At 33.9% G+C, this 25756-nt stretch overlaps 2 protein-coding genes across 2 annotated transcripts; one reads left to right on the top strand and one right to left on the bottom strand.

Annotated features, from left to right (window-relative positions):
* The first annotated feature begins 368 nt into the window (after positions 1-368).
* On the top strand, positions 369-6071 carry LOC133703804 (transcription initiation factor TFIID subunit 6-like). Its single transcript, XM_062128491.1, has 11 exons — positions 369-805; positions 892-1008; positions 1090-1198; positions 1274-1377; positions 1817-1954; positions 2057-2152; positions 2371-2495; positions 3804-3936; positions 4347-4472; positions 4575-4686; positions 5473-6071. Exons 1-11 carry the CDS (start codon positions 587-589, stop codon positions 5835-5837), a joined length of 1644 nt encoding a protein of 547 aa, XP_061984475.1. The 5' UTR covers positions 369-586; the 3' UTR covers positions 5838-6071.
* A 448-nt stretch (positions 6072-6519) lies between these two features.
* On the bottom strand, positions 6520-10230 carry LOC133703813 (cell division protein FtsZ homolog 1, chloroplastic). Its single transcript, XM_062128502.1, has 6 exons — positions 9879-10230; positions 9586-9685; positions 9157-9393; positions 8751-8911; positions 7517-7750; positions 6520-6977 (listed from the first exon to the last, which is right to left on the bottom strand). The coding sequence occupies exons 1-6, from the start codon at positions 10107-10109 to the stop codon at positions 6708-6710; spliced, it is 1233 nt and encodes a 410-aa protein (XP_061984486.1). The 5' UTR covers positions 10110-10230; the 3' UTR covers positions 6520-6707.
* Positions 10231-25756: the final 15526 nt, after the last annotated feature.

Genomic DNA, 25756 nt, shown 5'->3' with positions numbered 1-25756 from the left:
AGGAAAAAATGGAACTTTTGAGGACCAAATTAAAAACCATTTAAGTCTAAGGATCAAAATGAAATAAAAGCAAGATTTAAGGGATCAACAATAAGTTTTTTCACAATAAGTACGAAAAGTTAAAAGTGCCATAGTAAATCATAATTTTGTTTTAGCTTTTTTTTTTAATTATATATATATATATATATATATATATATATATATATATATATATATATATATATATATATATAGAGGGAGAGAGAGGGAGAGAGAGAGAGAGAGAGAGAGAGAGAGAGTGGAAGGCGTTGGATATTCGGATAAATTTTCTGTCTGTGTATGAAACATAAATTACCATAATAAGATCTAAAAAAGTAAACTAATAAAATGGGCTTCCCTGAAGCCCAATAAAGCCAGTCTTCGTTGTTGATGTTTAACCATGCCATGGCTTGTGTTCAGTTCCGCCATTAATAACGATTTACTGTTAACCCTAACTGGCGTAGACACAAACCAGATTGAATTCTCACTTGCAAGCAGAGAGATAGATAGATAGATGGATAGCAGATGATATGAAGCTGAATTAAACTAAAAGGGAAATAGAGGAAACATGAGCAGCAGCATAGTAGCAAAGGAAGCAATAGAGGTGATAGCACAGAGCATCGGAATCACGAATTTGTCCCCTGATGTTTCCCTCACTCTGGCTCCCGACGTGGAGTACCGTCTCCGGGAGATCATCCAGGAGGCAATTAAATGCATGCGTCACTCAAGGAGAACTGCCTTGACTGCTCATGATGTTGACACTGCTCTCATCTTAAGAAATGTCGAGGTTTCTTCTCTTCCTCTCTCTCTTTCTTATTAATTCAATGAATGGGTTTTTGTTTTTTTTTTTAATATTTCTTCTTTTTTTTGCAGCCAATTTATGGTTTTGGTTCTGGAGGAGATAAAGTTCCATTGCGGTTCAAAAGAGCTGCTGCTGCTGGACATAAGGATCTATATTATATCGATGACAAAGACGTCAATTTTAAACACGTAATAGCGAAATTGTTAATGTGTAATGTTCTCCTAGTTAGTTGATTAGTTTGTATAAAAGAAGAATATGATGAAATGCAGGTTATTGAAGCCCCTCCGCCAAAGCCCCCGCTTGATACTTCTCTTGCCTCACATTGGTTAGCTATTGAAGGTGTTCAGCCTGCAATTCCCGAGAATGTTCCGATTGAAGGTACATTTCTCTTCCTAATAACATTTGCTGTTCTTTCATTTGTTGATTTCATGACGCACTATTTCACCTTTGCAGCACTTGGAGTAATCTCTGATGGCAAAAAATCTGACTACAAGGATGATGGTCTTTCGATCGATGTCAAACTACCTGTCAAGGACATATTGTCAAGGGAGCTTCAGGTGAATACCAAATTGCTTATTTTGATGTGTTCCAATTCCATTTTTTCCCCTCCCTTTTGCTTAGTCATTCTAAGTTTTTTAGTGGCATTTATGATGCAAGAGCTTTTTAGGAAAATATATTAATTTTATTTTTTCTATCCTTTATCACGAAACTTTTCTAGTTTTTTTCTGTTTAAATGGAATATTTTTCCTAGTTTATTTTTTTCTATTTAGTATTATTAGGGCTTACTAGTCTTTTTTTTTAATAAAAGGTTGTAATAGCCTTTTAGCAAGTATAGACAGATAAATAAAAATTGAATATTTTGGTTGTCTCCCCATATTTGTGATGTTTTTGGTCTTTGAGGGTTTTGATATGTAACAAACCCTTATATACTTCGTTTTACATCCCAAGTTCATGTCATGCTTGAATACGAAAAGTTTTTCATTCGTGAATGTGCAGCTTTACTTTGAAAAGGTCACAGTGCTTACTGTGAGGAGGTCTGAATCTGCAATCTTCAAACAAGCATTAGTGAGTTTGGCCACAGACTCAGGACTGCACCCTTTAGTTCCTTATTTCATACAATTCATTGCTGACGAGGTAGTATTGAGAATCCTAATATTATCCATTTCTTCACACTTTCTTTAAGCAGGGATGGTTAGTTTGTTATTGAAAGTTAATGTTTTTCTACAATGATCTCAGGTTTCACGGAATCTGAATAATTTTTCTCTTCTCTTTGCTGTGATGCGCATTGCCCGAAGCCTTCTTCAAAACCCATACATTCATATTGAACCTTATGTAAGTTCATTTCCAGTTTATCAAATTTGGCTATACAATTATGTAACTGAGTCTCAGAAGGGTGTTTCATATCTGGTTATTGCTTTGATTTTCCTAGTCTTTATTGCTTTTAATTGGCACTGCAGTTTAATACTTCTGGTGATTTGGAAGTACCTAAAACTAGTATATTTAAGTTCATGGGCTTTTCCATCTAATGTTACTTTTTTTTTTCTCTTCAGCTACACCAATTAATGCCGTCTATTATTACCTGCCTAGTTGCAAAAAGATTAGGTAACAGATTTTCTGACAACCATTGGGAACTCAGAAACTTCACAGCAAACCTGGTTGCTTCGATATGCAAAAGGTGAGGACTTATTGTCAATTTCATTAGAATTATTCTTTTTTAATTTGCATTAGGTACAAGGTTAAAAAGTAGAGCTAAATTGTTATAAGCATTACTATTATAGGAGTACTAGTTGTTAAGAGTGCAACCTGACTTTGATCAGAGGTTAAACTATTATAGGAGCACTAGCTGTTAAGAGTGCAACCTGACTTTGATCAGAGGTTAAAAGATCGTGTGTGCTAGCAGACTCAATGAGTAGAATCTATCTATAGAAATTTAAAAACTGATGGAAATAGAGGTTATTGGTAAAGCCACTTAGGATTCCAAACGTCTGAGTTCATTTTCCAAAAGAAAAAAGTGAAAAGAAAAGGATCCAAAATTGTTGTTTTTAAAAAAGATAAAAGTAGCAATTATTAGTGTTGGTATACATGCATATAAAATATATTCTGATTCATAATAGTTTTGGTCACCATATTAGTAGATAAAACAGAATGAATTATTTGGATTAGATAAAATAAGTAATTTGCACTACTATCTGAGCATAAGTAGTAAGCATATGAAAGTAACCTACCTACAAAGAAACATGTTGAGGTTACTAGATGCAGAGCATCTCGAAAGGAATACTTGTCACATTCCTCTAAAGAATCCCAAGTACTAACTGAATATATAGATGCTGCAGTTGTAGTGAATAACATGTACAAGTGGGCCACAATACAAGGTGCAAGTAAAAGAGAGAATCATTTAAAGGTTTTTTTTTTTTGAAGGGGGGGGGGGGGGGGGAGAGGGCGGGAGAGAGGGTAGCAATTGTCATCCATTTATGACAATCGCTAACCCCTCAATTCCATATCCCCATTTTGCAACTACGACCTTAATTATTACCTCACCATCAAACTCACCCTTAAGTTAGATCTGCCAAATGCAATCTTATAGCTGGAGATTGAAGAAGAATTCTGGAACCAATCCATTGATGTGAATAATTCAATGCGGATTAGATAACGATTGATAGTAATTCACTTTGTGAATTTCAGTCCACAGGGAGTTCGATTCAATTCCCCCCCCCCCCTTCCATTCACATGTAACATGAATGTAATTTCTATGCTTCTTCACTTCTTTGTGCACAACTAAAGATGAATAACTACATAGCCATGATTTTAATGGATGTTACAGTGACTGAGAGGATTTTATTATACATGCATATTCTGTTTTGCCTCCTTGTCCATATAAGCTATTTATATATCTTATCAATTGTTCTATTTTTTGTAGATTTTCTCTGTTATTTGTCTTCTTGTCATAGAATTTACTTATATCTCTATCAGTTGGTCTTTGTAGATTTGGGCATGCTTATCACAATCTGCAGCCTCGCATCATGAGGACTCTAGTCCATGCGTTCTTGGACCCGACAAAATCATTGCCACAACATTATGGTTCAATACAAGGATTAGCAGCTCTAGGATCCAGTGTGGTATGAACTAGTATCAATGCTTTTACGAGCAAAACTAGCAAGTATTTCTTTCTTCAAAATAAAAATAAAAAAATAAAAAAAATGGTACTGATGTTGTTATGCTAACTATTTTAAACTCATTTTCAAGAAAGATAGGTCCTTTTCTACTATCTGGAATTGCAGTTTTTTAGGAAGATGTATGAAATCAAATAATCTAAGTCCTAACTGTTGCATTTTTATTTATCACTCTGTTATGGTCTTCTGACTTTTTAATTTTTTTCCCCCAACTTCTGGTTCATTTTCCCCACTCAAATGTATTACACTGTTTGGTTTAGTGTTGGTTGTTGCGTTGTCAATTTTCACACTCTTCTTTCCTAGGATTCCTCTTTGTACTGGTTTGACCAATTTGAGCTGGTTCTTGATTCTGGTAGGTTCGTCTTCTTATACTACCAAATCTAGAGCCGTATTTACTCCTCCTTGAACAAGAAATGCTGCTTGAGAAGCAAAAAAATGAGATAAAGAGACATGAAGCTTGGCAGGTTTATGGAGCTTTGACGGTGAGGCTATTTTTCAGTTTGATTTTAATTTCTGTTTATGCGTAACTGAATTTACCATCAATGTAGCTTTGTGATGTACTAACATTGCTATAAACCATTCAGCGTGCAGCTGGTCTCTGTATGTATGATCGGCTCAAAATGTTACCTGGTTTGTTTATTCCACCAAGTCGTGCTATCTGGAAGAGCAATGGAAGAGTTATGACTGCAATGCCAAGTATGACTTGCTTCAACTTGTCTCATCGGGACACTTTTATACATGCATCCATTAATCCTGTGACTGGTTATGTTTACTATTTGAAAATACCTGTAAATGCTTGTGTGGAAATGGGTCTCTATGTGGGTACCTCTTCTTTTCACGTGTGCGTGTGTTTGCATTCATTATGCAAGTGCTGGATCTGGCAAAAACTAAATGTCTTAAGACCTAGTCTTGGAATTTGTTTGGGAGCAACTCTAAGGCAGAACAAGGATAGCCCCTGAAAAGGTTAATAGCAACTGCTTTCTGATATATTTTGCACATATTGAGCTGCAGATGTTATTATGATGAAGGGGGTGGTAATGAAAAGGTTATTCAAATATTAGGTGGGGGATAATTTCTGGTGAGCGAACCGACCTTGCAGATTTATGATGAAAATGTACATTTTTTTCACTACCACATAAGATATAATCCTTAAACAACAATTTTTTAGGAGCTTGCATCTCTGAGTGAGTTGTTTTTAGGAGCTTGTGTCTCTGGGCGAGTTGGGATTTGCTTGAACCATGACTATGAGATGATTCAGATGTTTGTCATAGTTTGACATACAACTTATCACAATCCATGTTCAATTGAAACTTTATACGGGTGTGCTCAACCCTTGATTCAGGATGCATGCCAATGTACTTGGAACTTTTACCTTATTACTTCTTTGTATTCTTACAATTTACCCAGATTAAAATATTTAGTATGTGCACTTAACCCTCTACCCTGCTTGTATTTCATGTCGGTCATTGCTTGCCAATCAAGATAAACGCAAAGCTAGCACAGATAACTTAATGCAGCAACCACTGCTTAAGAAAATAGCAACAGATAGTGCAATTGGTGCAATGCCAATGAACTCCATGCCAGTTGAGATGCAAGGGGCAGCAAGTGGATTTCCTACAGCTGTTGGAGCTTCCAGTGTGTCAGTATCAGCAATATCTCGGCAGTTATCCAATGAAAACACGCCACGAAGAGAGATTAGTGGAAGGGGATTAAAAACGTCAACTGTTCTCGCACAGGCTTGGAAGGAGGACATGGATGCAGGCCATTTATTAGCATCACTATTTGAACTTTTCAGTGAAAGCATGTTCTCCTTCACTCCCAAACCTGAGTTGTCTTTTTTCTTGTGATTAGCAGTAGATCATTAACAATGTCACTCGATATGCGTGTAAATTCTGTTAAATTCCATGTTATTTGTTCTACAACAGGCTAATAGTTATCGATCATTGACGAATGGTGTATTGTCAAGGACACTTCTGCATGTAAAGAGTGTACAATTTTGCCAGAATTCCTCGTAAAGTGGAGGAGCTGACATGTGACTATGTGCTTTCAACTACGGTGTTGTCATCCCAACAGTTTTACAAGTTCATTCTTCCATGCCATTTAATGTCTTTAGAGAAGAGGCATTTCATTGCTTGGGCTGACGATGTCGCCAAATTTTAATTCAACTCCACATGGTTTTTCACAACGTTCAAGAGTCGAGAGGAATGCCCAGATAGAAATCGGGCACCTTGGACATGAGCTGTTAGTTCAACCCTACATGTAGGATTGAACTAATAATCCATGCTGCTTGAAAAAGCAAACATCTTACGGGCCAATTGTATTCCACATCTTTGAGAAAGTCAATCGACGGCCAGATTTTGATAGTTCCAGTCCCGAGAATATCATTTCAGGATTCAGAATGAGACGAAAAATATTCTTCATGTCCAATTGATTTACAGATTTTTTTTTTTAATTGGGTAATCATTAGGCAACGGCAGGAAATGGTGACTTGGCGCATCATCCAACATTAAATTCGGCAACGCATGCTAGTTTCAACAAGAATGTGCAGACACTAGTCGGAAATATCATGAAGAAATTGCAAGGTTTCCACTGGCATATTCCACGAGGACCCCGATATACTCGGAGAAGGCAAACATACTCGGAGATAAATTACTCGATTGAGCTTAGCAATCAATACACAGCTAAATCTCGCCTCTCCCCAAACTAAAAACAAAGAATCAAAAGAAGAGCTTTCTGGGAGATGGTCTGGTTGGAACAGTGGAAGATGAGGTCGAGGACTTGAGAGGAACTGGAATTCCCTTGGCTTCTTGACTCCCTGACATTCTGTCTACCAGTTTTGCAGCCTTCGGGTCTGTTAGAAGTGACTTCTGAAATGACTGTGAGAAGCCAGTAGCAATAATAGTCACATGAATCTCCCCATTGTAACGATCATCAACAACAGCCCCAAATATTATGTTTGCAGATGGATCAGCCAAACTGGTCACAACCTGGAAACTCATTGTATATATACAGATATTAATACCAGAATGTAGAAGAAAGAACTCAGACATAACAAATCCAAGAATTATGAAAATGAAAGAAACTTTATCATTGCCATCACCATACATGTTAAAGTAAAACTGAATAGCTGGGAGCTTTCATGATTGGTTTCATGAAACTTACCATCTTATTGCCTGTTGATATTTATTATCCTGATAATTGAAACTCAAACATTTGATCCCTGCCCTAAACTGGGTGTCAATATCAACATTGAGGTAAAAAATCATTGGCTATACATTCCATAAATTCATGGTTGACTGTGGCAGTTAAAAAGCAAGTGAGATCCTTTGAAACCCTAATATCTACTACTACTATCCTGTCCTACATCAGGATATGTCAATCATGCTGTGACCAATGACACCACTCTACATCATCTCTTTGCCTGCGTGAGAACTTTCTTCTAAATCAAAAGACATTGGTACGACTTGATGCAGGGGGGTTCCCTTTTCAATTAGAAAATTTAGAAATTGAAAAGATAATAAAGTACCTGTGACACTCTATTCACTTCCTGTAATGTTATGTCCTTTCCTCCAGTAATATTGTATACCACTCCAGTAGCTGACTGGATTGATGAACCAATCAGGGGCGCCAGAGTTGCTTGTTCAGCTGCTTCTTCAGCACGATTTTTGCTGGAGGAAACTCCAATTCCAAGCATTGCAGTACCTGAATTTTTCATCACTGCCTTTACATCTGCAAAATCCACATTAACTAGTCCAGGTATCTGCAAAACAAGGGGAACAGACTTCACACTTCGCAGGAAAGTACAGAAGTAGAAAATCACTGGTGAAAAAAAATTATGAAAGAGAAAGTGAAGTGTCCAATAATAAACGTAGTCATCATTCAAAAGACCATATAAACAATGTGCAATAATAACCACAATCTATTTATTTAATTAATTTTATATGCAAGAAAACAAATTTTATGAATAATACTGCAAGGTGATGCAACCCTCATACACAAAAGAAGCAATTTCTTGGTAAACAGGCTACCCCTAAATAGCCCATGAAAGGCTAAGCATCCGAGGGAAATTTAAGTAGAAATTCAACAAGGGATTCAAGTGAATACAGTTAAAATAAAGAGTAATATGTCTCAGACCCCCAAACTATTGGTCAAAGTACAAATACTTCATCTCAAATTTATTCAATGCAGCTCTCCATGAGGAAAACTAAAAGAAAAATTTAGTCCCTCTACTAAGTTTGAAGTGGGCTAGGTTTCAGTCCAAATTGGGTTGGTATTTGCCACATGACCAGCACATGCCACTAAATGACCCTTAGCACAAGTGATTCTCTCATGATTTGTGTGTCAAGTGCTCGTCGCTTGACAAATACTAACCCCAATTTGGATGGAAACCTAACCTAACTTAGTAAAGGGACTAATTTTTAGTCTCAATTATCTTCAGGGATTATCTACGCTGAATAAATAAAAATAGAAACTATATGCACTTAGTTCAAGGGGCCCTAGCACATTTTACCCAAATATAAATGTACAAGGATGGGAAGAAAGACATGAATGCAGTCATATTCTAAGGAAGATTGGGGAAAAAAAGAAGAAAGAACATTCTGCTTGTAATGGTAAATTGCCAAGCATGTTATGGGGCCATAAATGAATCAAGATACTGTTGCTTCATTGAAACTGTAACAGGCAACTTAAAACTTGTAAATTCAGCTGGTCTAAAGACTAAAACATGGTAATATACTTCAGTGTTTCATAGATCCACTCACAGTAATAATATCTGAAATTCCTTGCACTCCTTGCCGTAAAACATCATCAGCCAGGAGGAAAGCATCCTGGAGGGGTGTCTGCTCATCAGCAATATCAAGCAGGCGGTCATTGGGGATCACTATTAGAGTATCCACATTTTTTTGCAATTTTTCAATAGCCTCTAATGCCTGCAAGCATGAAAATTGTCTATACTCTCAATAATTGACCTTTGGAGGAAAGAAAGTTCATTCTATTTTAATAAGCACATCTAAGAAACACCAGTTTCTACAGCAGGCTAAAGGAATGGAAACAGCTATTAGTAACAAAAAAAGGAGCAAACTTTTCTCTAATTATGATCTCTTTTTTTTCCTCCTCGGAACAATACTTCACAAGTAAAAATCTTTCATGCGATGAAACCAACAACACCACCTGCCTGCAAGGATCTTTTTCGCCCCTCGAAGCTGAAAGGATACGTAACCACACCAACAGTCAAATATCCTGCCTCCTTTGATATCTGAGCTACAACTGGGGCAGCACCGGATCCCGTACCTCCACCCATACCAGCTGTTATAAAGACAAGGTCTGACCCCTTTAGCGCATTTGCTATAGCATCTTTTGATTCCTCTGCTGCTTGTTCTCCCAAAAGCGGATTCCCCCCAGTACCTGCATCACTGACAAGTGAGGAGTCAAAGGGACACACATAAAAACCCCACAACAGATACAAAGAAAACGCAACGAGGCTCCGAAAGCAGTTATAAAAAACTAGGTGGTTAACTGTGTGAGATAACAAAATTGGAAATGTCTTGAGAGGAGCGAGCAAAAAAAAAAGAAAAAACAAGAAGAAGAGTGGGAGACCTAGTCCGCGGGTCAAAAGCTCTCCAATTTGAAGTGGGTTCTGTGCAGCGGACTGTACAAGTGCTTGAGCATCCGTGTTTATGGCGTAGAAATCGATACCCTGTTTTTTTTTTCCCAAAACCGAATCAATATATTTTGAGCAAATGATTGTTAATGAATTGTGATTAGACATGAATGAAGAGAAGACGGTTAAAAATCGCAAAGTAGGCAACTTACACACATGATCAGTTACCAAATTAGAAGAAGAAGTGGGTTTTACTTAGAATGATGAACAAAAAAAAAGGTAGAAGAACCTGCAAATCGCTGCCTATCATGCGATTAACGGCATTGTTGCCACCGCCACCAACACCAACAACTTTTATCTTGGCAGACTCCATGGGGGCAAAGGAACAGCTTACACTGCCATGTTTCGATGATGACAGTCTCCTTCTCTGAGAGAAACGGCATAGTTGTTTCTGAAATGATGTTGAAAATGAAGGAGACGATGTGTTGGGGTTTGCTAGTTGAAGTTGAAGTGTTGCCATATCTTGTCTTTCTAATTGCAAATATTTTTGGTTTATGAGAGAACAAAAAGCGAGTGAGAGACAAGAAGAGGTTTTATTAGGGTTTTTTAAGTTTTATAAATATTTCACATTTTCTTCTTGTTAGGACGGACAAAAGGCAGAGATGCTGAGAGATATTTTGTTTTTCGAGCTGCATAAAAAGATTGGGTGGACCCCTTTTCTGCTTCAACTTTATATGTATACGTTTTTTTTTTTTTTAACCACCTTGTTTTATTAGATACCGTTTTTGTCCTTGAAACCCTTTTTTTTAATAGTATTTTTGTAAAAAAAAATTTAAAATTAAAATTTTTTATTGTTTTGATATGCTGATATCAAAAATAAATTTTTAAAAATAAAAAAAATTATTTCAATACATTTCCAAATGAAAAACACTTTAAAAATTAATCGCTACCACAACATGAAAAGTTTGAACTTTTTATGGGTGAAAATCACCATCACCCTTTACTTTTAATTTTTGATTATATACCTTCTACATTATTGATTTTGATCTACAACAACCCTTTATTAGAGAAGTTATTACCTTTTTAATCCCTCTGTCTAATTCCATTATATATAGTCGCATCGTCAATTTTTTGTCGAAATTTTCGAGCCCTATATTGTAGTCCAGTAATGGGATAGACACTGCATCAGCAACATGGATATATACGGTCTCCCCAAGACGTAAGCCTCTTCAATCTTTCAAAGATGGGATGAATTTGCATTCTCTAGTGCGATAACACAATTACTTTGGAAGTAATGAACGTTTCTCTAGTGCTACAACATATTTTACCTTATAATGGATTTACATATTTTTCCTAGTGCGATCGCACTTTTCTTCAAGGATAAGATATACACTACATCAACAATAAGCAGAGGCCTATAAATGATATCCCTTCTCGATTCCTAGAAGGCAAAACCATTCTAAACTCTTCTAAGGTTAGATGATTCACTGCCCACCATTATAAATGATCTCTTAAGTATGGGCGTTGGACCTAGAAATGATCTATTAAGTATAGACATTGAACCCAAAAATGATTTTTTAAGTGTGAGATCCTCAGCTAGATACTTATCCACATTGTTATTGAGAGTTGAGTTTTTGTGGCTGGTTTACTCTGTTTAGTCTGTGGAGCATACCTTATTTCTAAGTAAGATTATATTGTATATACATAATGTGTTTCTTGTAGGAGACCTTTTAGTTGTTTATACTTGGTAGATTGGTCTTTCTAGAAAACCCGCATTATTTCTAAGTAATATTATATTGCATATACATAATGTGTTTCTTATAGGAGTGATACGATCCAAGCAAAGTTAGATTTAGATTTTGGCATAAAATTTCTCATCATCTAGTTTTCATTATTGAGCATAACTCCAAATCAAACCGTTGGATTGAGATGAACTTTACCAAAAGATTCCAGAGGTATTTTTCTATATTGGGGTAAAATTTCAGGTGAATCAAAGATTGTAAAGGCCTTGCGATAGAGGTCAAAAAATGCTATATGATTTTGTTATTTACTTTTAACTCGTAGACTTCCTATTTAGTAAGGATCCTTTTCCTACAAGAATATGGTGGCTTGTTTTGGGAATTTCATAGTTCCATCAGGATTCTTAATGGGCTGCAATATAATTTCTAAATGTGGTAAGGATTCATTAATGTTCTCAAATCCTTTTCTTACAAGGATTCTTTATTCATCTTAGCTACACAAAGAAAGAAAGGCTAGTTGTATTTAATAACAAATTGGTTTCTAGGATCATTGGGTAGTATTGTATTATGTAAATAAGCCTTATCAGACTTGTATTATTTTCTTTTCTTCTTCTTTTCTCACAAGATTATAAGGAATTAACTTATGGGTTTTATTTTTATAATTTCAACTATAGCTCAAGGCTTGTTTGTGCTTAATTAATACTTTGTTTTTAGATAGGATCCAAGACTTGTTTGGATCAGGGTTTGGGCTTACTAGTATAGGTTGTGTGTTAGTTTTGTAAGTGAGTTTATTCAGCTCATAAAGGTAGATCCATTAGGATTAATTTTTTAGAAGTACTTAAACTCTTGTAAGCTTAAGTTTTGGCGATATTTTGATGAATAATACTTCTGAACTTTTCAGTTTAATGTGTAAGAGAGATTCTTGAATGAACTATATCTAACTTATCAAAGATTAATTGGCTTCGTGGCATCATTTAACTTTATTCCAATAGTGTTAGTGTCTTAAGGTAGGTTTTCATTGTGTCACACTTCTATCAGACCTCTTTCGACTTTTCAGGATTAGATCTCAATCTTAATTGTAGGTTGTGTGACCATGTGATTATAAGGTTTGCCTCAAATAGACCTTTTAGTTGTTTATGCTTGGTAAATTGATCTTTTTTAAGAGACCCCTATTAAAGATCTTATTTGAGACATTGGTTTTGATAATCAGATTGGCTTCCCACCTTGGAAGCCACTCTAGTATTGGATGGATTAAATTGCATTTCATAAACTAAAGATTGTGAGTATGATGTATTGTATATAGGCCACCCCTAGTTAAGTTTACACACGCACACACACACATTAAGGAATTTTTCAGATTACCATCACCTTCCTTTATCATAACAAGGTTTATTGAATCCAGAATTGGGTAACAATATTTGTTATAGACCTCGATGAGTTGGAAGACCATAATGTGCTCCTATTTTGATTAACAAGGATAAGAATTCTCTGGGCTCATAATGAATCATTAAGTGGGGTTTTTATGTCAGCAACCCAAACTATAGTTATAGTAGATACTTAGTTATACCATATAATAAACCTATATTTAACAGGTGTAAACCCCTCCAACCATTTTTTTGGGCTCAGTCAAGGGAATGACCCATCTCCCTTGGACTCAACCAAGAAAAGGACCAATCTTCATTAAGCTCAACCAATAGAAGGATCCAACTCTCTTGGTTTCAGCTTAGGGGAAGAGCTCAGTCCCATGTGCATAACTACATTTTAGATCCTACTCTCCCTGCACCTTTAAGTATATAAAAGTCCTCAAAGGGCCCATCACATTTCCATTGATATTAATGTTGTGTAAGGGATAATGTGCAAAAGACCTCTAAATAACCATCATATTTCCATCAATATTAATACATATGTCAAGGATATTTTTCCTTATTAAAACTATCAGTGCAATATTATGTTCTGACCCCTTCTCTTTATAAAGAGACTATTGGTCTATAAATAGACCATGAATTCTTCAAGTAAAAAAGGGTTTGGAATCTCCACTCTCTACTGTATATTTATTTCTAGAGTTTCTCCCTATAATATTATTAAATTTCTCTCAAAAGGTCACTAACTTAATCATCGAAGAGTCTCTAAATTCACTAAAGAGGACTTGTTGTAGGTATCAAGCACCCACCTTTAACCATCTTGGCTAGGAAGAATGGATTAGATTGCCTAAACCAAAAGATTAACTGACTATCCAAGACATAAGCCTTGCCCTCAAGTTACTTAGATTTTTTGAAACATCTTTATTATTGTTATCTATGGGAAACTGATAAAAAAGCCACCAGTTTCTTTCTAATGACATTTCCAAGTTATTCTATGACATATAAGCATGACACATCTGAGCTAAAATGCTTGATGGATCTATTTATTACCACAAGCATTTCTACTTATTCGGACCTCTAACAACTTATCAACCAAATAAAACTCACCCGGGTTGTATTGGTCGTTTAAGTGCAAAATCAGGTTTTACCACCTCAACAAATCTTGGCACCTGCAGCAGCCCTACCTTTGGAAGGGATTGACCAAGGGTCTCTTTAGTAAAATAGCACCATTCTTTAAAAGATGGATCAAAAGGCTCCCTAGAGTCCAACAAATCACCTTATGATATATTATCCTTGATAAGAAGTAAGTTTATTTTTAAATTAAAATAACTAACTCTCTAACATATACTTTCTATCTATAGATCTTCAATGAGAGCTTTTGGACTCTTACACAATCTCTTTGAAAGTGGTTCTCCCTAATACGATTGCACATTCTTCTTAGAAAGGGCTCTCCCTAATATGATTGCATAATCTCTTTAGAAAGGGTTCTCCCTAGTTTTTGAAAGGGGTTATTCCTAGTGTGATTGCACAATCTCTTTAGAAGGGGTTCTTTCTGGTGTGACTCCACACTCTTCTTGGAAGGAGTTCTTCCTAATATGATTGCACAATCTCCTTGTAAGGGTTTCTATCTAGTGTGATAGCTCTACCCTCTATGATGGCCAACCTCAATAAAGTAACAAAACACTCGTTCTATGACCAAATATACACCATTAAGGCTAACTAAAATGCAGAAAACTAACACAACTCTTCAGATAGGCTCCCAGACGTTATGTTACCTCTAGAATGATCTTGAATCTCCCACTCTCAAGTTTGGTCTCTCTCTAGTGGGGGTCTCTCACACCTTATGCTATTGGTAGGGAGGCCACAAGCCTTCAACTCTTTAAAAATGAAAAAAATATCTAAGAAAATGATTGACTTGGTCTCTTTAATACACTAGCACCACCTTTCTCGAGTTTATCTCCATCTCTTAGAAAATTTTCTAAGTATGGACAAAGACATTAGCCTATCCCCTTTACCTCTTGAAAATCTTCTAAGTATGGATGTTAATAGGGATTCACTTCCCTTAACCTTTTAGAATGTTTTCTAAGTATAGACATACCCTCTTTAGGTTCCTCTTCTCCTTTTAGAAAATTTTTTAAGTATGGACATCGACGTAGGTCCATCCCCTTCGCCCCTTGAGTATTTTCCAAGTATAGGCATCAATAAGGATTCATTCCTCTAAGTCTCTTAGAATATTTTTCAAGTATAAGCTCACCCTCCTTAGGTTCCCCTTACCTACTTAGTGATTTTCTAAACATGGTCTCCACCCTTTATGAGCTCCTCTCAGTCTCTTAGAAAATTTTCTACATATAGACTCACCCCCCTTAAGTTTCTCCACCTATTAGAAAAATTCTCTATATATGGGCATCGATATAGGTTTGTCCCTTCCATCCCTTAGGAATTTTCCAAGTATGAGTGTCGATAGGGATTTGTTCCCCTAAACCTCATAGAATATTTTTGAAGTATAAGCTCACCCTCATTGGGTTCCTCTTTGCCCATTGGGAATTTTTCAAACATGGGCGTCGATAAAGATTTGTTCCCTCAAGCTTTTAGAATATTTTCTAAATATAGACTCACCTTTCTTGGATTCCCCTTACCCATTTGGAGATTTTCTAATTACAAGATCCACCCTTCATAGATTCTTCTCAGTCTTTTAGAAAATTTTCTAAATATAAGCTCACTCTTCTTGGGTTTCTCCACTTATTAGAAAAATTTTTTATGTATGAATTCCTCTATGATTTTACCCCACTCTCCTAGAAAATCTTCTAAGTATAGGTTCCATTATGGTTCACCTCTTTATACTTAGAAATTATTTTTTCAAACACGAGACATACCCCTACACACAGGCCTTCTGGTATATTACTTGGGGATTCCACCCTTTTTTCATACAAAGTAAATTCAACAAACTATTATACTAGGTACTTTTACAAGTTTTGGCGTATAAATATCATAAAGATTTGAGGGGTACTGATAAACCCATATTTAATAGGACCACATAACCCTATGCTCCCTTATGTTCAACCTAACCCCAGTCCCATGGACACAACTATATTTTGGATCCTACTCTTTCTATACTCTTAAGTGTATAAAAGTTCTCTAAGGGCTCACCATATTTCCATCAACATTAACACATATGTCAGAGATACTTTTCCTTATTAAAACTATTATGAAAATATTATGCTTTAGTCCCTCTTCTCCATAAAAAGACTCGTGAGCTATAAATAAATCATTAATCTTTGAACTAAAAAGGGTTTAGAATCTCCATCCTCTACTGCATATTTATTTCTAAAGTATCTTTTTATAATATTATTGCATTTTCTCTAAAAATATCATTGACTTATTCATCGAAGATTCTCTAGATTCACCAAAGGAGACCTTTTACAAGTATCAAACAACACCTTCAACCATATTGGCTAAGAAGAATAGATTAGATTGCTAGAAAAAAGAGACTAACTAATTATCCAAGATATAAGCTTTGCCTCCAAGCTACTTGGATTTTTTAGGACATCATCACCATATGCACAAGTAATGGTTGTTGGAGGTGTCAAAGCTATAAAAAAAAAACCCAATTTAAAGCTTCCACAAGTTAAAACAAGAAAATCCCCATCTTTAAATAGTTGAATTATATTTGTGGAGTTAACTGATATGGATGGTGTTATAATCAACAACAAATAGTAGTAAAATAAAAATAAAAGAAAGCAATCCATTGATATTCACGTAGCTTTTCTTGCATTGCAGATTGTTATTTGATTGTGATGGAAAATACCCAATGGAAAGAAAAGGGAATAAACAAGATTTAAGCCCTTAGAAATGATCCAACAATGGTATTATTATATATCTATTTCATCTAGCCTTTCATTGATGTCCTTTATCTTAGGAGCTAACCCAAGTTTAAAGAGAAATTATTTAGATATAGAGATCAAGCTGCCAATTTTTTTTCTCTTGGTTAAACAAAGAAAGCTTCAGTTGTAACCTCATCCAGCACATGATTTGTATCATAGGCCATTTCTTTAAATTCAATTAGCCAAAGTTTCACTACCATGTCACCTATTTGTCTTGCCTCAACATTGTTAAACGCAACTTGAATTTTTGCAAGAGTTTTTGTTAATTTCTTGAGACCCTTATTGATGTCAATCCATGCATAGAGTTTTTCCAAGAGCTTAAAGGGTTGCCTTTAAAGTGGATCCATGGTCATCCTATTATACTTAAAGATTTTCCCTTTCCAATTAGTATGAGGCCTTACATATATCCCTATTACTATAAAACTAAAATAGAAAATAATATTAATTAGCTGCTTCAGCTAGGTACCGTTAAACCCAATCAAAGTTGATGGATCATAGAGGATGTGTGTAAATTATAGAGCTCTTAATAAAGAAACTATCAAAGACAAGCTTCTTATTTAAATGGTTAAAGAACTCTTATATGAGCTATATATTTCTTATTTCTTTTATGAGTTGGATTTAAGTCTAGTTTTCACTAAATTAGAATAAAGCCTGCAAACATTTATAAGACTACTTTTAGAACTTATGAGGGACACTATAAGTTCTTAGTGATGCCATTTAGGCATACTAGTGCTTCATTAACTTTTTAAAGTTTAAATAATAAGGTATTCTGCCCCTTACCTTACAAAACGTGTTTTGGTTTTATTTGATAACATATAATTGTATAGTAAATTTAAAGAGAAGCACTTGAGTTATTTAATAATGGTATTAAAAGTGCCAATAAGTTGTATGCTAATATGTCTAAATACAAGTTTTTCTATATGAAAATTAAGTATTTGGGGTATATAATGTCTAAAGATAGGGTATAGACTAACCTAAACAAAGTAAAAACTATGGTAAGGTGGCCAAGACTAGTCACTCTCAAGTTTCTAGGCTTGACAGTAAACTATAAAATGGTATGGAACTTTAGCAAAACATTAACTAGGCTTCTTTAAAAAAAAAAAAGTTTTCAAATTGGATGATATAACAAAAAAGGCATTTGAAAATCTAAAGAGAATAGTTTTTAATCCTCTAGTTTAAGCTCTGCTAAATTTCACACAACTCGTTATTGTTAATGCTTTAAGAGTAGGAATTGGTGTATGTTAATGTAAGGGGTAGACCTATTTCATATCAAAGTAAAGGACTTAAAAGAAAAAAGTTGAATTTGTCCACTTATAAGAAAGAATTCCTAGCCCTATTGATAGTAGTCTAGAAGTTGATGACCTATTTAATATCAAAATAGGTCAACATAGTCTTCAGAATCTTTTAGAACAAAATGTGCTAGTGTATATGTCATGTAACTAATCAGTTGGTTACACGTGGCACTAACTTTGTTATACAAAATATATTTATTAATAATAAATATAATTCTTATATTTAATATTCATGTATGTTTGATTAATAAGTCTATAGTAAATATAAAGTCATTAAAACAAAATTGCTTTTAAAAAAATATAAACTTGTTATAATTATGAGATTCTTATTGTACCAAAGCATTGTTCCTAAATGTTTATAGTTAGTGCTTTATTAAGACTGGATATTAATTAAAGTCGTTGAGACTAATACATATCATGTCCTTTCTTTTGTGAAAAGAAATAACTATTCTTATAAATTAAGGTAGGAGAGATATTTAGAACTAATATGTAGGTACTTATTACATGACATGTACACTAAATTGACCGTAAAAGGATTCCATATATAGAGATCACATGTATTTATGGAAAGCTCATATGACAATTATATAAATAATTCTTAGACTTAAGATTACTAAGTTGTCCTATATAAGATATGTTATTCTTTGATCTTGATTACACGTAGTCCTACTCAAGAATAATACACGAACAAATATTGGGTATAACATGAACTATATAAATGTATTTGAGTGATTAAAAGAGGATTCCTTATCCTAGGTGAATTAAGGAAAATATTTCATAGAATTTGAAGTTGTATTGATTGTGAGATCCTTGTACAAGATGAAATGAGATTTAAAAAGAGTTTGAAATCTTATTCAAATAATTAATGATTATGGTGTTAATAATAAATATGATTTGACAGAGCATACACGCTCTATGCTCTAATATTTAAATCAAAATATTCTTGATGGATGAATAATAATCACAATTGAAAAACTAGTCACTAAAAAGTTAAGTCAAACAATTATGAATTTTCTAATATTTGAAGAATCATTACATATTACTAGACTAGTGCACTCGATCTTCAAATATAAATCAATCAATTTGTTGAATTGATAATAAATTAGATTGTTTTATTTATTTACTAATATTTTATTTAGAATTGTGATTTATATTTAAGCCAACATATTACAAAACCTAATATGTCACACATAGAAAATGAAATATAAGAAATACTAGTTAGAAATTAAATTGTAATTATTAATTAAATGTAACTTGATTGTAAATAAGTTTTAGAGATTGAGGACTAGAATGCAATTACTATAATAAATTACAATTCTAGACCTAGAAAAATTAATCAATTTGTAAAATTATCATGAAATAATATATGTGATATTTTTTAGGGGTAAATTAATATTTTATCATTTATAAAGTTATTAGGTTTTCTTATTGTCGATACACGACGTCGGGCGACGGCTCCCGCTTTTTTGCTTATTTTAACAAAAAGGGTTTTTTCTCAATTGGGGGAAATAAAGATTTTATTGGAGTCGCCATCTAGTAATTTGAGGGAACTAGAAATCCCAAATTAGACACTGGTCCCAGAGATTCGGGTACGGGATTAGTTATGATTAAGGGAAGGTAGACACCACCCTTAAAACATCCTTTCAAAAGAAAAGTTACCCTTACTTGTGTGTTTTTTATTTGATTCAAATGCGATTATATTTTGGGCTTATTTGTAAATTTTTTATGATTAACGTCGGTCCCTAAAAATAGGAGACACGTTAAAAATGACATCAGTCCCTAAAAATTAGGAGACTCGTCTAAAATATTAACGTTTATCCCTAAAAAGGAGAGTTACGTCTGGGTTACCAAAAGAAATAATGGATATAATCCATTATATTTTGGGTTTATTGGTAATTTGTTTTTTTTTAAAATGGTTAACGTCGGTCCCTAAAAATAGGAGACGCGTTAAAAATGACATCAGTCCCTAAAAATTAGGAGACTTGTCTAAAATATGACGTTTCAACCCTAAAAAGGAGAGTTACGTCTGGGTTACTAAAAGAAATAATGGACATAATCCATATTTGATATTTACATTTTTGACATCGGTTCTTTTTTTAAAAAAAAAAACGTGTCGACTTTGGTTTTTGTATTTTTTTATAACATGCAAGAAAATTTACAAGCATTTATATATAAAAAATATCAAAAATACCAGTAGAAACCCAAAAAATTACCTGAGTGCCACTGTATAGGTAAAATACTGAAATACCCTCGAAGTTCTTCGAAAATTACGAAAATGCCACTGGCGGCGCGTGTGGCACACGCGCGGCTACTGTTGGAGGCGGTGAAATTTTCTGGCAAGATTTCCAGCCAAAAAATGGTTGCTTCTGGTAGATATGAGGGCGAGGATTCTGATGGTGGTGGTCGTGACGATCGTTGATGGCTGATGAGTGAGAATCGACGACTTGAAACTTCGGTGGCAGCTGACGATCGCGGCCCTTTTCCGGCAAAATGGGGCAGAGAAAACGCTGAAACCGGCCGAGGTTTTGCTTTATGTGAGGATAGAGACCTTTCCGTGGTGTTTTGGAAGCTTTAGATGGCCGGAGATGGGAGATCGGAGGAGAGAGAGGGAGTCGCCGGCGAGAGGAGAGAGATGCCCTGGGTTATGCTACGGTGAGAACGCAAGCACTGTACACCAGTGCAACTGAGGCCTGTGATCCGTTGGATCTCTAATTGAAAGATCTTGCGGCTGTGATTGGCCCGATCTGCAAGTTGATCGGACGGTCCGGATGAACAGAGGTGCGATCGGGTGCGACGCGGTGCACCGAAATCAAGGTACACCCGGTGACGTGGCGCAACGGAATCAAAGCTTAGATTATTTCAAGGGCTGAGATGTGTTTGGGTTTTAATCTGGTGTGGTAAGCCCTATTGTATCCTATTAAATCAACGGTTCAGATCTAAATACTATTAGATCTAACGGTTAGGATATATTTAGTATTTTCTATATTGTTTTTTTTTTAAATCAATATCCTATTCTCGTAAAAAAATAGTAAAAAAACTTAAATAGTAATCTGGATACTCTTTTCTTTTCTTTCTTTCTTTTCCTCGCACTCGCACTGGCTATTTATAGCCAGTCACAATCTCCACCAATCTTATTTTTTAATCACTGTTTGCTTTTGATATTTTTTAATCACCGTTTACTTTCGGCGCAACTGCCCGTTTGGTATTTTTTTTTTATTATGTATAATAATATATATTTATATAGGTAAAATTAAGAACTCAATTCAGTATTAAAAAAAACCGATTCAACCGCTAAAAATCAATTTTAATGACCGAAAATAATAGTTTTGACCCAAAATAACCTGAAACTCATTTTTTACCTCGGTCGACATGGTTGGACCCGTATTGACTCGGTGGACTCGGTTCTGACCGAATATGACGGTTTTGACCCAAAACGGCCCGACACTTATTTTTTACCCTGGTTGACATGGTTTGACTCGTATTGACTCGGTGGACTCGGTTTTGACCGAAAATGACGGTTTTGACCCGAAACGGCTTGAAACTCATTTTTTACCCTGGTCGACATGATTTGACCCGTATTGACTCGGTGGACTCGGTTTTGATCGAAAATGATGGTTTTGACCCGAAACGGCCTAAAACTCGTTTTTTACCCTGGTCGACATGGTTTGACCCGTATTGACCTGGTGGAATCGGTTCTTATGGAAAGATGCGGTTGACTCGAGCAAAATATTTTTTTTGAATTTTAAACTTTTTCTTAATTTTTTGGATTTTTATAAAGAATACTAGAAATAAAATAACATTCAAGAAAATCTTGGTGAATCCAAAATTGGGTTACAACACTTATAAATAGAATGCTATGTCTTATAATTTCTAAAAGCTATAAGCTATGTTATAGAACAAACAATACAAAAACACTTAAAAACACAAAACAAAGAACTAGCATTTAAAGGCATAACAATCTCTCTCTCTTAAAAAGGTTTTAGAAGATTTCTCACTGATGATTTATGTGAATTATTGTTAGAGGCTAGAAACTTGGACTGCTTGTGATTTACGACAACTCAGCCTTAAAAGGGTTGATCAAACCTCGAAAAGAAGATATGATTTTCAGGTATTCTTTGTTTAAACCCTAATTGACCTTAAACTATTTAACGAGATCCTTGTGACTCTTTTTTTTAAAATATTATTTTTATTTCATTTATGTGTTTTAGAAAACTCAACAAAAGGTTGGTACCTAAATTCAATAAAAATGGTTGTCTAAGCTTATTGGTTACAATCTTATTGTTATGGAATATAGAACGAGAAAGGGGAATCTGATGGCTAATACATTGTCTAGAAAGACTAAAGAATTAGATAAAGAGGAGTGATGAGCTATCACCACCCATATTAGTTAGTTAGGTAAGGAAGAATTAAGTAGTTCAACAAATTTTCCAACAAATAGAAAAAAAAAATAGTGGGTTCATATATAAAACAACTTAGGAGAGACATATTATTGTATAAAAGAAGAGCTTATGTGAGCAAAGAATGTCCCTTTAAAACAACTATCATGCAGTACATATATGATAATTCAATAGTTAGCCATTCAAAGTATGAGAATGAATATTTTTAGGTGAGGATGAGTTCTGATATAAGAAACAATCTTAGATAATGTGAAGAGTGTTAAAAAGCTAAAATAGTAAACATTAAACCTTCTAGCCTACTACAACCCCTATATAAACCATAAAAACCATGGACCTCTATCTCTATAGATTTATTGAAGGCCTATCTAAATCTAATTACTACTTTTTTATACTAATAGTGATAAAATCCAAGAATACTTATTTTATACCCTTAGTTCATCTCTACACAGCCTTTAAAGTCACGCAAATATTCTTACAGAATTTTATAAGGCTACATGGACTTTCTAAAATAGTCACTAACCGAGACCCTATATTCACTAGCAAATTCTAGAGTGAGTTATTTAGAGTCCAAGAGGCTCAATCTCATCTATCATTTGCCTACTGCCCTTAAATTGATAGATAAACATAAATAATCAATAAACCCTAAAATGATACCTTTGTTATTTTACAGGTGACAATACTAAGGAGTGGTTAAGATTGTTCACTATGGTTGAAAGATGGTACAATACCAGTTACAACACATCCCTAAAAACTTACCTTTTTAAGGTTGTTTATGGTTATACCCCACCAAATCTTGTCAATTATATTTTAGGGCTTACAAACAAAAAAGCAATAGATAAACATCTTAGAAAAAGATAAAAATAAATAAATTCTACAAACCATGAAAACAAATCTATAAAAAGCTCAAGAATGATAGAAATCACAATCAGGGAGATTAACTTGTAAGAAAGGGAATGGATATACCTCAAAGTCCAACCATGTCTCCATTTGGGATTACAATAAAAAGAAAAAATAAATTAGTGTTAAAATACTTCAGGCCTTTTAAAATCAAAGTAAGGGTTGAGAATGTTGTTTACCATCTGGAGTTACCTAAAAGGACTAAAGTCCATCTAACTTTCCATGTCTCAATATTAAAGAGAAATTGGTAAGAACAAATAGTTGGAGCAATAGCTCCCTCTATTTGATTTGAAAAGGAAGCTATAACCAAACGTAATAGAGGTAGTAAATCATCGAGAATGCCTTAATAGATGAAAGACCAAAAATGAGTTCTTGGTTAGGTAGGAAGGTCAAAATAGAAAAGACATAATTTAAGTGGATGAATCATTACTAAAAAAGTCTTACCTTTACCTTGAGGGGCAAGGGTTTTTTTTTTTTAAGATTAAAGGAATTGTAACAAACCCATGAAAGGATCTAGTAAAAAGACTCGTCTTAATTATCTCTCTCTCTCTCTCTCTCTCTCTCTCTCTCTCTCTCTCTTTTATTTTTGCATTTTTAGATAAATTGGTCATTTAACATATTTGTTGACACATGTTTTAGCTGATATTTTGGTCTATTACACAATTACATCTTATGATGAAATGAAAGTGCTTTCGGGAGCTATAAAAACACCAACATTTTAAAAAGTAAACTTGGTCAATTGTAGTTTAATCCAAGATCTATAAAAATCTAGTTTAATATCAATTTAAAATTTAAATCTTTAATTGTTATATTGTATCAATGCATTGTTTTTAAATATTCTTGGTTAATGTTATATCAAGACTAAATATTAATTTAAGTTGTTGAGACTAATACATATTATATTATTTTCTTTATATAAGAAAATAATTGTTCTTATAAGGTGAGATATTAAAGATACTTAAAACTAATTTGTAGGTGTTTGTCAAATGATAAACACTTAAACTAAATTGCATGAGGTTTCAATATAGAGAGATCACCTATGTCTATGAAAATACTCACATGATAGTTGTGTAGGTAATTTTTAGACTTGATAACACCAAGTTATCTTATATAAGGAATGCATGTTTTGATCTTGGCTACATGTTTCCTTAATCAAGGGTAATAAAATGGCTATATATTGGATATACCATAAACTTTTATGAAGGGTGATCAAAAGAGGATTAATCGCCATGGATGAATTAGAAAAAATAGTCTGCCTATTCTTGAATAATATTGGTTAGGAAATTCCTGTGTATGGTATAAAGAGATTTAAAAAGGGTTTGAATATTATATATATAAAAAATCAATGACTATAGTGTTGAGAACAAATATGATTTGATAAAGTATACACTTTCCATGCTTAAATGTCCAAATCAAAACATTCTTGATAACGGGATAATAATTACATTGATAAACTAGTCACTAAAAGATTTGATTATACCACTCATGACTTTTCTCATGACAAGTTACTAGACAGCACACTTAATATTCATATATAAATCAACAAATTATTGAAGTAGTAATAAATTAAAATTTTTAATATATTTAATTATAATTTATTTAGGATTGTGATTTATATTTGAATCAACATATTAGGGAATCTAATAGGTCACACACATAAATAACTATTAGTTATAAATTAAACTGAGATGATTAACCAAATATAACTTGATTGTAAATAAATTTTAGAGATTAAGAACTAGAATGTAATTATAAAAATTATAATTATACAAAAAAAAATCAAGTAAGGACTCGATTGAATAAATTTATAAATCTGTCCTAAAATAATGTATGTGATATTTTCAAGAGGCAAAGTGATATTTTATCATTTATAATGTTAATGGATTTTTTTTTCTTATATTTTTATTATGACCTGGTAATGAAAGATTTAATATGATCACATACACTAGAAAACACAGAAAAAAAAAAAAAGCTAGCACTTAAGGCATAATACTCTCTCTCTCTCTGAGCTGATGGTTCATGAGAATTATTGTTAGAAACTGAAAAATTAAACGGCTTGTGGTTTACGACAATCTAACATTGAAATGCTTATCTAACCCAGGAAAGAAAAAATTATCTCTAAGTAGTCTTTGTACAAACCTTAAATGACTTTAGATTGTCTAACAAAATCTCTGAAACCCCCAATTTTTTTTTTAAATTACCGTTTCATTGCGTTTATATGTTTTGAAAAACTCAACAATGATATTAAGTTCCTTTGAATTTGAGTTAAAGGCCTTGGATTAGGAGATTAATAATTCTTCTTATGGTGAAGAAGCATGATGAAATCTCATGAAATTATTGAAGAGTTAGATCTTGAAGCTAGAAAGACCAGAAGAATAAAATAATTCATTGTAATCCCTTCAATTTTATTATAAAATTAAAATGGAAAGTAAATATTTGTTTGGATTTTCAAGCATTAATGAATGACAAAACCATGGCTTTTTTAGTCATGTAAAGTCGTTGGATGGAAATTTCATGTCATTATATCATTGCTAGGATTTGGTTTAAGGTACTATGAGCAACCTATTTTTATTATGCTTTTTCTTTAATTGATAGTTTTT

This window comes from Populus nigra, chromosome 1 (genome assembly GCF_951802175.1).
Source record: "Populus nigra chromosome 1, ddPopNigr1.1, whole genome shotgun sequence".
NCBI lineage: Eukaryota > Viridiplantae > Streptophyta > Magnoliopsida > Malpighiales > Salicaceae > Populus > Populus nigra.
This window is presented reverse-complemented; position numbering and strand designations above follow the sequence as displayed.